This window comes from Anthonomus grandis, chromosome 2 (genome assembly GCF_022605725.1).
Source record: "Anthonomus grandis grandis chromosome 2, icAntGran1.3, whole genome shotgun sequence".
In the NCBI taxonomy this organism is placed as follows: domain Eukaryota; kingdom Metazoa; phylum Arthropoda; class Insecta; order Coleoptera; family Curculionidae; genus Anthonomus; species Anthonomus grandis.
The window spans coordinates 37,828,983-37,843,619 of NC_065547.1; the positions used below are offsets into that span (position 1 = coordinate 37,828,983).

The 14,637-nt window shown below is 32.1% G+C and overlaps 2 protein-coding genes across 3 annotated transcripts in view; one reads left to right on the top strand and one right to left on the bottom strand.

Moving 5' to 3' along the window:
* Positions 1-14,637, top strand: part of LOC126750267 (probable 3',5'-cyclic phosphodiesterase pde-5) — a 149,247-nt gene that overhangs the window by 103,428 nt on the left and 31,182 nt on the right. The window lies entirely within an intron of this gene.
* The window catches only part of LOC126750272 (putative inorganic phosphate cotransporter), a 30,091-nt gene that overhangs the window by 6,041 nt on the left and 9,413 nt on the right, over positions 1-14,637 (bottom strand). Inside the window, exons 3-6 of the mRNA XM_050459841.1 lie at positions 13,578-13,814; positions 13,346-13,472; positions 13,132-13,293; positions 4,295-4,588 (exon numbers count right to left, since the gene is read on the bottom strand). Coding sequence (XP_050315798.1) covers positions 4,295-4,588; positions 13,132-13,293; positions 13,346-13,472; positions 13,578-13,814 — 820 coding nt within the window. The remainder of the gene's footprint in view (positions 1-4,294; positions 4,589-13,131; positions 13,294-13,345; positions 13,473-13,577; positions 13,815-14,637) is intronic.

The following is a 14,637-nucleotide window of genomic DNA, read 5'->3' on the forward strand; positions in this document are numbered from 1 at the left end:
CTTGTGATTAAAAATAAATTTGTAAAATCAATAGTTTTGGAAATAATAATATAAATTATAATAAAATTTGGTGTTTTTTATAAATCACCCTGTAATTCACGAACTTATAAACATTTTGCAATCCTGTGAAAGGATTTAGAATAAGCATTAAAGTTGGCAACTTTTTTTAATTTAACCACCCTCGTATCTCCTATAGTTTCCGAAATAGCAATAGTCACACATGGCAAATAAGACACCCTGTACAGTGCATTCACTCCAATTCAGGTGTTTTCTTCGTCTTTTATTTTTTGGACACATCATTTAATATTGGCGCGTTTGCAATAAAAATTTTTTATAAAGGGTACATATACATATAAGGGTAATATAACCTCAAGTAGAAACTATGGCGTCAACCCTCATTTTTTTAAATAGAACACCCTGTAAATCATGACATTTTACAATTCCACGATATATTCTGAATACTTATTGTAAAGCATACCATATGCCTAAAGTCAACGGTTTCTCAAATTTGATGTAATAGATTGATGAAACATATGTCAAAAAAAGTACAAATTTATACAATATTATTTATTGCAACTGATGTTGAATCCATGGTCCATTTACTTCAATGCATTTGTGACGTCGTTAAATAACTCCCAAATGCACATGTTCAATCACTTGCGGATCGATTAGTCTAACTTCTTGTCGAACTCTTTGCTTTAAATCATCAACATTATTTGGTCTATTCACATAAACTTTGGACTTTAAATGGCCCTATAAGAAAAAATCTAATGGGGTTATATCCAGTGACGCTGGTGGCCAATCAGTCTTCTTCCTACAATCCATCTGTTACGAAAAGTTGCATCAAGAAATTGTCGAAACGGCGATGGCAAAGTGAAGAGGCTCCTCATCTTGTTGAAACCATATCTCGTTACTGGGCATGTCAGCCTCTTGTAGATCAGAGAAGAAAAATTGTAGTTTATCCAAAGGTTATCACGTACAAAGGCACTTTTATAATAATTCTTCGCTTAGTGTTAAACTGCGTTCAGGATATAATATGTGTTAGGAGAGCCAAAATCTCGAAGCCGGGATTAGTTCAAATTGTAGAAAGTCCAATCATGAGTATTTCAATTTCTTCTTTAACAGATAAATGCATTTTACTAAAAAAATACGCGTGAAATGACAATATGATAATTATAGTCATAAATGCATTACAAACCATTATCAAAAATTGATCGATTATAGTTTCGTCGAGTTTTTATCGAATATAAATTAAAATCTCCTAAACCTCCAGCAAAATTTATCACATATAGATGTTATAGAAATTTTAACTATGAAGCCTTTCAGCATGACTTGCTCAGCTGGTTTAAAATTCTTCAAACTAATAATATTGACAAAAAAATTGAAATATTTAATACAACTCTAATTGAAATATTTAAACATTTTTGATATTCATGCTCCACTAAATATTCGAGTTTCAAAAAAACAGCCCCCTGGATGAATAATGAGGTAGTCGCAGCACAAAAACGAAGTGCAGCGTTGCGCAAATTTAGACAAAGTCGCTCAAACGATGATCGTATAAGATATAAACAGTGCCACAATTACTTAGTTAGGGTGGTCAGAGAATCAAAAAAACAGTATATTGAATATCTATATTCGCAAAACAATCCAGCTAAAATGTGGAAGATTCTGAATGCTAAGACCAACAAAAATTATAATTTACCACCACATTTATCTAACCCTGATTCCATTAACAATTTTTTTGGATCGTTCTTACAAAATATTTCTACTAAAGGAGAATAAAGAATCGACTTTTATAACAGTAATAGAATAAATGAAAATTTTTATTTTAATTTTTCACTTTCTACTATTGAGAAAATTCGTAATGCTATTTATGCAATAAAAACCAATTCGCGAGGAACCGATGATATTTCTGGTTCTATGTTAAAACTATGCAGCCCTTTAGTCTACACTTATATATTACACATAATTAATTATTGTATCGAAGGCAATATTTTCATTTTTCTTGGAAGACCGCTATCGGTAAACATCTAGCTAAAATTGCTAATCCGAGTTCTTTGTCTGATCTGCGTATAATTAGCATCTTGTCAGTACTATCTAAAATTTATGAAAAGATTTTATACAACCAATTATATAGTTTTGTAGTCGAGAGTCACATAATACCTGAAAACCAATATGGCTTTTTAAAAGGGTCAAATACAGCAACAGCGCTTGTGTCTGTAACTGATAATATTTTGGAGTCTAACGATAAAGGCCTGGCCAATCTTTTAATATTATTAGATTATTCTAAGGCTTTTGATACCCTGGACCACGCACTCTTCTGTTCCAAACTGCATTATTATGGGTGCTCAGATGCTTCTTTAAATATTATCTCATCTTTTCTTAATAATAGATTTCAGAAAGTAACATACATTGGAACTTCTTCTCAAACCCTAAGTATTCATTCTGGTGTTCCTCAAGGCTCTATTTTATTTCCTTTGCTTTTTATAATATACACCGCTGATATCGTTCTACTAATTTCTGTACATCTACCGCCTTTGCTGACGATATGCAACTGGTATATAACTTTAATGCCACCAACTTTGCTGATGCAACACAGCGTGTTAATCACGACTTAGAAACCATTAGGTCTCTGTCTAATGAACATAATTAACTTGTTACAATTACAACTAACAACAACATTAACAATAATTACTCTATTACAACTTTACTTATTGTCAAAAACAATGTTAATATTAACCTTATAGGAAGGGTCATACTTCCTTTCGTAGCTTCCGCGAGAAATTTAGGCTTACATATGGACGAAGTTCTTCGTTTTAGCGAACATGTCAAACAGATGAACAAAAAGGCCTTTTTGGCACTAAAATTATTTCTTATTCAGAGACACTCACTTAATTTTAAATTAAAAAACTCTGTGAGTCTCTTGTTCTTAGTCATTATGCTTATTGTGATTTTATATATACGCCTTGTTTGCTAAAAATTAAAAGAATTCAGAAAATGCAAAACTCTTGTTGTAGGTTTATATATGGCATTAAAAAGGGAGAACATATATCGCATAAAATATCAGAAACAAATTGGCTAAATATGTCAAACAGATGGAATTTTCATCTTGACAATTTTGTTCATAAAATTATCACCGACACTTCTAAGCCCTCTTCTATAAAAAAACTCAAGAGTAGACTTATTCCAAGAAACAAAGTTCATCATTACTCAATTAAGAAACAAAGAATCACTTGATATGGCCAAATTTAAAACTGCTCTATTTAAAACGTCATTTACATTTAATGCTATTAAACTCTACAACCATATTCCTAACCACTTTAAAATTCTAAATATTAATAAATTCAAAGCAAATAGTTCAAGCAAATATAACTAAATATGTTCAATCTCATCAAAGTCTTGAAGTTGAAAAATTATGTTTTATTGCACCAATGATCTGTGTATTTTTATTCTGAGTTTGCTGCACGCCCCCTTCCCTTTACCTGTGCAAGGAACTTGAGCATTTAATTCCGGTAATATACCCCTTTTTGTATCTTTATTCTCTTATGCTATCTATTTTTAATGGTTGAGTAGGAGTAGCCCTAAGGCTAGACTTCGCCATTATTTTCTATGTATGATTAACTATGTATGTATGTATGTATGTATTTGTTTTTTTTTTTTGGATTTAAATAAAAAGACTTTATTATTATTATTATTAAAAAGGTTCTGAAATTGGAAACTGTGCAAAATAACAAGTTTGGCGACATAGTTTCTACTTGAAAGACCCTGCAACCAAAAATTTCATTGCAAAGGACGCACTGAATCAAATAAACAACAAATTAAACATGAATTGCAATAATTCTAGAATAATTTTTTATGTTTTAATTTCATGTGTTTCGTTTGTCTCTTACTTCATATTTGACAAACTAACAAACTATTGACTTTAGGCATATGTTTTGCTATAGAAAAAGTACTTACAATATATCACCATAGTTTCTACATGAGGCACCCTATATAGAATTTTTTTAAATTGAAAAACGCGCATGTGAGAATTCTAATCGATGTGTCCAAAAAATAAAAGGAAAAAACACCTGAATTTTAAATGAATTTTGTTCCTTTCATCGAGAATGCACTGTATATATATGTTGATTATTCATTTATTGATTTCTCATTTGACAATTCCTTAGTTTCCGATCTCTTTCTTATTTTATTGACTACGTAACTAACTTTTCATCACTTAAATTGTTTTATCTTTTTCATACCTTTTTACGAGATTTTATTCGAAATAAGCATATTAAATCACAAAATTACATACCCATTGTTCCAAATATCCGTCCAAAGTTATATCGACTGATCCAGCCCTTATTAATAATACAATTGGCGAGGGCTCCAATGCCCAAGGAGCCCATCCAGAGACATAGAAACGGGATGGCACTAAGCATCCCGTTCTCTGTGATATTAAATCGCAAAATGTCCTTCATGTACGTTGGCAAAAATGTCGCCATCATATAGAATATGTAGTTGTGTCCAGAGTGTCCGGCTATGTTGGCCCAGACTGGCACGCACAACAAGATTTTTGTCCAGGGGGTTTTTTTCCTATGCGCTACAACTAAAACGCAACACTATCTAATAAAACTATAATAGTTGTCGTTAACGATAATCTTTTATCTGATTTAAAACCGCAATATTTTTTTGAAAAAATGGAATATTCAATAAATTTACGATAATGGATACAAAAATCAGCATACAAGCTCTAAATAATAAACAGATGAAGAAATTTTAAACAAATAAATTAATCAAAGAATGCTGATTTGTTTTATAATTCTTTTTAGAGGAATATACGTGTGACCTTCACACACTTCAAGTTTCATATTCTTTACCTCTAACGAAGGCACACAATTTTACGTCTTTATCTATTGCGCAAGAAAATTTGCTACACTTTTGTTAAATCCCGTAACTACAAAAAAATGTGCTACTTCCTATTCTTCTTGTTCTTCTTCTTCTATTATGTAAATGCAATAATATCTTTCACCGTAACTTAATATACCTTTAGCAATTTTTTAATACTTTCTTGTAGTTTACGAGTTGAAAGTGCAAAAATATGGAGGGTAAGTAAGTAATTAAATATTTTTTCCCTCTACTCAAAAAATAGCTTCTTAGTTTAATTTATGATAATTTCATATGTTAATTCGACACTGAACTGAATGGTTTTTTTTTGAAAAAAATATTTCTTTAGAGAGTTACATATTTTTCCTAGTAATGATTATTTTCTAGTATTAAGATAGGAGGCTTGCTCAACTTTGGCGTTTGCTAAAATTTCTTTTACATTTGTTTATAATTATTTTTATAGCAAGTCTATTATTATTATATTTCTAAAGTTACCAATCAAATATTTGAACTAGAAGCAAATTAATCGGAAAGTACCAAGGATATCATATTAAGCAGCAGTAGCTTAAGCCAGAACGCTAATTCTCAATTTAATAATCGTGTTTTTTATCAACGAAGAAAATTACGAAGATCTTTTTAAGTTATAAATTTAGAAAATGCTTATGATGTGAATAAAATAGATAATTAAAGAACCAATATGATAGGTCGCACTATGGAGCTGAATGAAGAATTTTCGGTCGAAGGAGTCACCAGGATTATCAAGATTCCATCAAATAGATGCGACGGATGTTGAATTTGAATTAGCTAGTATTGTGGAAATCAATAAAAGTCATCAAGAAGAATAGTTTAGGTTAATAGGATACGAGACTAAGAAAGATGAAAAATTTCAAACACTACAAGAACATCAAAATAAAATGATTCCGACTTTACTTCTACGTTAAATATTGCAGATATAAGTAGTAGTGATAACAACTCAAACAATGCTCTTAGAAGGAAAAAAAGACGAGAAATGGAAAAAAGAGTATGCCGGACGTAAATTTATTGACAAAAAGTGGAAATACGATATAAAGAGGGAAGCCAAAATAATCAAACGTGCCGACACAGAAAACAAAGAACCATACCACTATAGAGCATCACTGGAAAGTAAATTACTTCATGAATGCAGAATGTCTTCCGAAGATAAATAATATTTAAGCGATTATAGTCAGAGATAGGCCAGAATCAAAGGAAAGTGCATGTTCATTTTTAGTGGATTTCAAAGCAACACAAAGAAGCAAATAGGGCAGTAGAAATAGAGAGGTAAAAAAAGTAAGAGAGGAAAAAAAAGAGTGTAAAAAAGATGTTATTAAACAGTCATTGCGTTAAGGAAAATATGATTTTAGGCTGGTTAAGAAGTCGAAAATTAAAGAAAATGTCGAGAAACATGAGCCTCGTAAAAAGAATAAAGAAAGATTATAAAGATTCGTAAAAATAAGGAGAAAAATATGAAGGAGATTTGTTTAAAAAACTACTAAAAATTGAATCCCATTTTTGTCGGGCTTCATCGACGAAATTATATCTGGGGCCAAATTGGCATTCAAAATCATCACTTCTACCAGAATTGGTGTAACCAGAATAATCAATCCTTCTGCCAAAAGTTTTGTTTAAACATGTTTTAAAAAAAATAATCTTTTATTTTTGGAACCAAAAAAGGCCGAATGTGAGGAAATGAGTGGCACATAAAACAGAAAATTTAGCCATAATGAATTTAATTTGCATCAGATAAAAAACAGTGAAGCTAGAAAATAAAAAATCTACAGACAAAGAATATACCAACAAAGTCTACTGCACGGATTCCCAATCTGTTTTGTTATCACCCAAGTCAAATGTCTCATTGCTTTATTTTTAAATAAAACTTATAGTTCACAATTTTACATTTTTTTATTTAAAAACTAGCGACGATTATATTTCGCAACAAATCTGCAGGCGATGTTAGTGTCAATGACTATGCTTGTCTCTGTGAATTCATAATTTATCATGCAAAAGCTGATAATTTACAGCGATGGTTATACATCTCAAAATAGAAATGTAATTTTAGCGAATGCTCTACTTAATCTTGCTATAATTTAAAATATACATATTGAGCAAAAGATTCTAGAAAAAGGCTACATATGAATGAAGGGAGACTCAATACAGTCGACTATACAAAGAGAGATTCGAAATACCAATATTGTAAATCTGCCTGCAGATTATGTTAGCATTTGTATGAAAGCATGCCAAAAGCTTAAACCCTAAACAGTCTACTACTTCGACTACGATTTCTTTAAAGATTTTCAGATTAAACACTCTTTTGCTGAACTTAACTTCAGCTGCTGGTCTAAAAAGTAACTTATTGATACAGCTTACCCAGTAAGCAAACTCCCTAATTTATACAAGGTGTTTCAGAACTATGGGATCAAACTTCTGGGGTTGTTCAGTGCAACAGAATCCATTTGAGTATAGGAACCCATGTTCGGAAATGCGTCACTACGCCACTACGGCCCTAAGACGCGTTAAAATTTATAAAACACATTAATTACCTAAATAGGATCTGCTGCATTTATTTTTACCTTTTGTACATAATACTATAACAACAATTGTTTAAAATCAACCCTTATCAATGTCAATTCTCAATGTCATGTTTAAAAATTTTATAGCTTACAATTTTTAAACATTTATTGCTAATGGAAAACTTTACCAATCGGCGGATATGCTTTTGGAATACGGAGCAACAAACTGCAATGCACGAGCAGCATCGCGGTTGTATCATGAACGTTATCCCGAACGACAGCGACGTTCATCGGCGGCTTGCTGAGACAGGCATGTTTAAGACCAAGATGCATGATACTGGTGTTGCTCGAACCGTAAGAACGGTCGAATTTGAAGAAGAAGAAGTGCTTCAGCGAGTTGCCGATAAACCATCAAATAGCACACGTGACGTCGCTAAGAATATCAATAAGAGTAACGCTTCTGTCTGGCGGGTACTACACGAGCAACAACTCCATCCTTTCCACTTCCAGAAAGTTCAAGGTATGACTGCAGCCGATTACCATCCTAGAGTTCAATTTTATCGATGGCTTCTGGATCACATCATTGCACAACCAAATTGTTTACGATATGTTTTGTGGACCGATGAAGCTTCTTTCACAAGAGACGGCATTTTTAATAGTAGGAATAGCCATGTTTGGGACGAAGAAAATCCTTATGCAATTTTTCCAAGAAAACATCAGAATCGTTGGTCAACGCCCATACGTTGACAACGTATGGGCGGGCATTGTTGATGATTATTTAATTGGGCCATACCTTCTACCGGAACGGTTAACAGGACCTATTTATCTGAGTTTCTTGGAGGAAGTTCTCCCAGAACTCCACTTGAAAATGTTCCACTAAACGTTAGACAGCAAATGTGGTTTCAGCATGATGGAGCGCCGGCTCACTTTGCTGTAAAAGGACGCGAGTATTTGGCTCAGCGGTTTGGGCACCGTTGAATTTTCAGAGGTGGAGCAGTTTCTTGGCCACCTAGGTCACCCGATTTAACGTCGCTCGATTTTTTCTTGTGGGGACATGTAAAGTGTTTCGTCTACGAAACTCCAGTAGAATCAGAGCTAGACTTAATTGGACGAATAACAGCAGCATTTGAAATCATTCAAAACGAGGATCAAATTTTTAGTGTAGTCCGCCGAAATCATGTGCGGCGTTTAAATTGGTGTATTGAGGTTGGAGGAAGACATTTTGAATAATTGTCGTGATGGTATCATATACAAAAGGTAAAAATAAATGCATCAGATCCTATTTAGGTAATTAGTATTTTTTCTAAATTTAAACGCGTCTTACCAATAAAAAAAGGAAAAACACCTCCACTTACCCTATATCATACATTATATGATAATTTACCCTACAGATCAAAAAGGATCAAAATAAAATTTAACTTTTGAATATTATTAATTTTTATGTTTATTTTATATTGTTTTTGTATTGGTATGCATTTATATTTCCATTTAAGGAGCGTTTGTCAAAATATTAAAATAAACAGATTAAAAGTTTAATATTTTTTTTACTTTAGCAAGTAAAAGTAAAACACGTATAACCGATTTTATTTTCTGAAAAAATTTGGAAAAAATTTAAGTAACATGGACGTACACTCAAAAATAAAGCAAGAAGGATTTCACTAAATCAATTTTATAATCGGAGTAAGAGTATCTAAAACCAATTTGAAAAAATATATTTGCATTGATTTGTAAAACATTTTAATTCTTATAGTATTTTTTTTACGCTTCTGTAAAATTTCAGTTAAAGGACTTTAATTAAGGCGCCGATATTCAGGATGTGGTATATTCATCAGGATTCTGATTTCAAAAATTGAATTTCTGAAAATCCTAGCTTCGCTCCGTAGATACAAAAGAAAAATAGTAACATTTAGAGCAAAAACAGTAATCTAGACAAAGACGTCGAATGTTTATTTCCCAGTATTGAAGAAACAAACAAAATACAAAATTCAGGAAGCTAAGTAGTCTTAAGATATAGATATAATATATTTATTAATGGCAAGCATTAAATAAAGCACTCTTAATCTTAAGGAGCAGTTTTTTTAATCGATATTAAATATTCAATATTTGAAGAGTGTCATAGCAAAATTGACAATTTCCTATCTTACATAATTTGAAAAAACAGAAAAAATCGACTACAGCTTATTCCACAAAGCGCAAGAATGGAAGTAAGCAAAGAAAAGTGCCCTTAGGATAAGGGCTATTGTGATTGCCTGTCGCTTCTTGCATTATCTACGTCTACTACAGGGTTGAATTAGGTACATTTTCTGACTTTTTTTTAGTGAATACATATACTAAGTTTATTAATTTCAAAGTGTTCTCGCTGGTGTTATCCTTGCCAAATGCACACTCGAGCTATCTAGTTGTTTAAGGATGGAATCGGGATGCTGAGAAGGTAAGGGGCGGACGGATTTTTTTTAGGAATGGATTGAAAAGGGTTAAATCAAAGGAAAAAAGTCGACCCAGGTAGGTCGAAGATAAGACTAGATTTTGGGCACTGACCCCAAAAGAAAAATCAGACCGTTGTGTGGACCTTCGTGGGACTTCATAATATACGTAGACAGTACGGTAGATTAGAATCAGCTACAAGTTATAACAGACATCACTGTGGCATATTGACGCGTCTGTTATGGAAGAAATTCTGCATAAACTTGCTTTATGTTTTGTACTCCCTCTCTTTCTATTTTAATTTCGTATGGTTTCAAAAACTACTGCACGGTATTATGCACTGCACCATTTATGGACGGTCGCATTAGTATAACCATAGAGTCGTAGCCGAGTCGTCAGCGATTGCGCGTAACGTCGCTTCAAGCAATCACTCGGAAAATGGTTCGTTTTGAGGTTATTTTTTGTTATGAGCTATTTGTAACCGAGGATTTTACGTTCCTTTTATTCGGGATTATATTTTGTTTAAGTATTATGTGTTGTAAAAGTCACGTCTAACATTGACTCAAGATTAACAGTTTAGTTTTAACTCCTCTTCTAGGCCAAAAAGACGTGTACTTTTTAGGATGCACGACAACACAGAGTAAGGTTAAAATATAAAAATTTATACAAAATATTCTATTAATATTCATATTTCGAGAATCCTCTACCAGAGATTATAGGGATGTATTATTGGACACGAATGACCCTAGAAGAATACCATAGGCTAAAATAGAATGAAAGTAGTAATATGCCGTTATCTCTTGAAGTTACCTGAATAAGAACAGTTGTCTAAAGATACGCTCAGCTTCCATTACGTCCAGGCAATAATGATTCATGTACAATTTCATTGTTATTTCAAAGACTGAAGTTAATACTATGCGATTTTGAAATGTTCAAAGATAAGTGATTTGCTAAAAATCTATGAAACAGATTTTTTTTGAGGTTTTATTGTTATCAATTTCTGAGGGGTGATAGCTCATATAATAAGTTGTGTCATCAGAAAATAACACAGTGCTGACTTAATTACCTTGAGAGTAAGCTCGCTCATTTATAAAAATGAGAAACAAAGTAGGGCCTAATACAGAGTTTTGTGGTATCCCAAATTTCAAACATTATTTTTTGGAATTGCATCGGTTGAAATGAACATATTTATGTCAATCAGAAGTCAAGAAGCTGAATGGCTCATCTTGAAAATTCTAGAAAGATATATTTTTTTATGAGGATGGTATAGATGAGCAGTGAAATGCCTTTGTGAGGTCTAAAAATGAATACAAGATATTACTAGTGAAGCGGTTAATAGCTAAGGTTGTGGACTTGCTTCTTCCGATATCCAAATTGGTTTATGGCGAATAGTTTATTAAGGTCAGAGCGTTTCTTAATTTTATTTTTTTTAAAAACGGCCAAAACTTTTGACAATATTGGTATTAGGGATATGCGACGATATAATTGAGCCTTCATTCTTGAACAGAGGTACTATCTTTGCAGTTTTGAAAACTTATTAGAAAATGTATTACATGTTATAGACTGGTTTATTACTACAGTAAAGTGAACTATTATATGGATTTGCTGATGCTATTTTTTATTATTGAGATAGCTATATCGCCACCAATAAACCTAACAGAATGAAATTTAAAAAATGGTATGTTCTCAAAAGTGCTGCTGTAATGTATCTTAATATTTTGTTTTAGAAATTTCGCAGCGTTTTTATGTTGTTCCTACTCCCGCATTCTAGTAGTCATAATTGCCTGCTTGTAAAGCATAAGCTTATTCTCCCGGGATAATTTGCTCTTGTTATTAAAAACGGGTGTGGTGAATTAACTGCTCATTAAAAAATGTTGATTTTGCGCTTAATGTGAGAACAAGAAGTTTTTCTGGTATCAAAAAATTGCCTTATCTGATATCTAGTTTTTAGGGAAAAAGAACTATTGTTTGTACTCATTTGATTCCACAATATTTATATAGGTCCTAAAAACACGGTCTGGTGAAATTAACAATGTTCAGTAACATGAAATATAAACTTAATATGAATGTTTTTGAGGAATATCTGTAGTAGCAAAAATTACTATCTGTAGTAGAATGGTGTCTTAAATAGCAAATTAAACTGTTAGTCAAAATATGAATTAAAAAATAAAGATCATGAGGAATTCTTACCTAGCCCGTTTAAGAACAAAGATATTTCAACTTTTGTGGTGAAGAATATTGCTTTCTTGCTTTTTCTTTAACGACGATTTAGTACAACAGAATTTTGTTGACAGCTATATTTTTGAATAAAGCTAAAGAAATATAGGCTTAAAAGAAAAGCTTTAAAATTCGCCATCTTAAGATACATTGCTGTTGGCCAAACTTATGCACCGAATATAGCGTGGATGTCAATTTTGCAGCCATTAGACTATTATAACATGATTTTAAGTGGTGATTTGAAATGGGATGTTATTACATTTAATAAATTCAAAGCTTAATATAAATAGAAAAAAGCTAGAAAAGAGTTAGGTATTATAATTTTGGTAATAACCGGGTAGTTTTCACCTCATTTGACAATGTTTAATATTGCAAGAGAAAAGGTTTTAGAGAGAAAACCAATGATAGTGGCAGAAATACCAAAGAAAGCACAGATTCTAGTCGATTACTTAGAGGCATTGTATATAATAATCAAGACCAGGTTTCTACATTAAAAATGATCCTTAAATTTTTTTTATAGTTTACCCCATTATTGACCAAGTCATTTTTACTTTAAATTGATTCCGTATTCCTGCCTTCCAAATGCAATTCCAATAACAAAAAAAAATAAATAAAAATTAAATGTTGAATATAATTATTTTAATATAATTCAGTTTTCTTTTTTCTTTACATACTTTTTGCATTTTTTTACTATTTATCATAATCCCTAATTTTTTACCATAGTACATCCAGATAAGCGTGGAAAGGCTCAATATTAGTTCGTTAATAATTTTTGCAGATTGGTCATTATAAAAAGTCTTATTAAAATAAGTTTTATAGATACAATGAGTTATGTTCCATAAAAATGTTGGTTTTTGTAAATATTGGTATGTTAGGCATATAGCATATACAAATTCTTCAGTGTTCAAATTATGCCACTAAGATAAAAGAAAATAGATTATCGTTGGCGCCAACTATACTAATTGATATAATTCACCCATAAATGTACTAGAAATGTTTTAGTTAAATTAATTCTTAAAACATCCCATTAAAACGTTTGTGGCTCAGAACTCACTAGGAGAACATATAGAAATGTTTTAAATTAAACATTTTATACCTACTGTTTCCTCAAGGTACGTCAACTCTTCTTTTAGTAAGAAAGGGTGAGTATTGGGAAATGAAAACATATATAAGTAGTGAAGTATTACGTAAATACCCGAGATTCCCGCCCATACGTAAAAAGCATTGCGCCAGTCATTCGTGCCTTCTATAATTAGACCTAGAAGTATAAAAAATATGAATAAAAAATTGTGAAACTAATTTGGAGTTACCTGTAAAGGCGTAGGTCAAAATAGGTCCCAAGTTACTACCAGAATAAGCCAAAGACCCCAAGAAGGGCCGTTCGAAATCTGGAATCCAGCGGCTTACCATTGATGCTATTGCTGGTAAGACTGCTCCCTGAAAAAATAGTAAGCATACAACGAGAGTGTGTAAAAATAAGTATGTTCTAGCCATACGCCAAATATTGATAATTTTGTGGGGGATTAAAAATTTTAATTTTACCTGCGCAATTCCAATGAGAAATCTTAAAACAAAGGCAGTCCATTCACCTCCATATTGAATACATATTGGGAAGATTATTGTTAAAACGACAGATGCGATCATGGAAGAGCCTAGGACATGTCGGGCTCCATAACTGTCAGCTATATAACCGAATGGTACATGACTTATTGCGTATCCGCCGTAAAAAGCGTATAGAATTCTAGCTTCTGCTTCACGGGGCCATGGATACTTTCCACCCTGAATTATAGAAATAGCTAATTATATCGGTATAAAGATAGTGATATACAGGGTGTTCATTTGAAAACTTCCCACCAAGGATTTATCGAAAACCACTGTTTAAAAAAAAACGCCGAAATACGTCAAAAGGTTTGTCAAGGGCGACAACTTTCTAACCTAAAATTACTTCACCCCCTTTCACCCTCTGCCCCTCAGGGACATCACCTTAAAAATTTTAAATGGCAAGGGGTATCCAGTGATAGCTTGTTTAAAAGGTCTTTCGAAGTCTTTTATTTTGATGTTTGATTTTTTTAAATCGGTCGATTCGTTTTCGAGAAAATTAGAAAAATCTTTGTTTATCTTAATTTGTTCAGATAGAAAACAAAAACATGGAAATATCAGTTTTTATTTCAATAAGTGTTCAAAATGTTGCCCGTTAGGGTTTGCCAAATCTACAATTCGTTTATAATTTAAAGCGGAAACTACCAACATAAACAGCAATTTTGAAGATTAGACGTGGAAAAAACTAAATAACAACCTGAATTTTTTTCCTCATTCTTTTCATTAACACAGATATCCTGGGCGAACTGTATTTATTATTATACCTGCTTAGTTATTTATAGTTGCTAAAGAAAATAAAGAATTTATATTGCCGTCAGTTACATTTGTGACAGTCTTGGATTAGTGAAAATTTATTTGTTGAATTGAAGATTTTACTTCCAAAATGGTTTACACACTAGCCGAAAGAGTGGAAATTATTTTAATTTATGGTGCCAAAAATCAATGTGCTCGGCAAACTGCCGTCACGTTTAACGCCAGACATCCGGAGAAGATAATTTCGCAT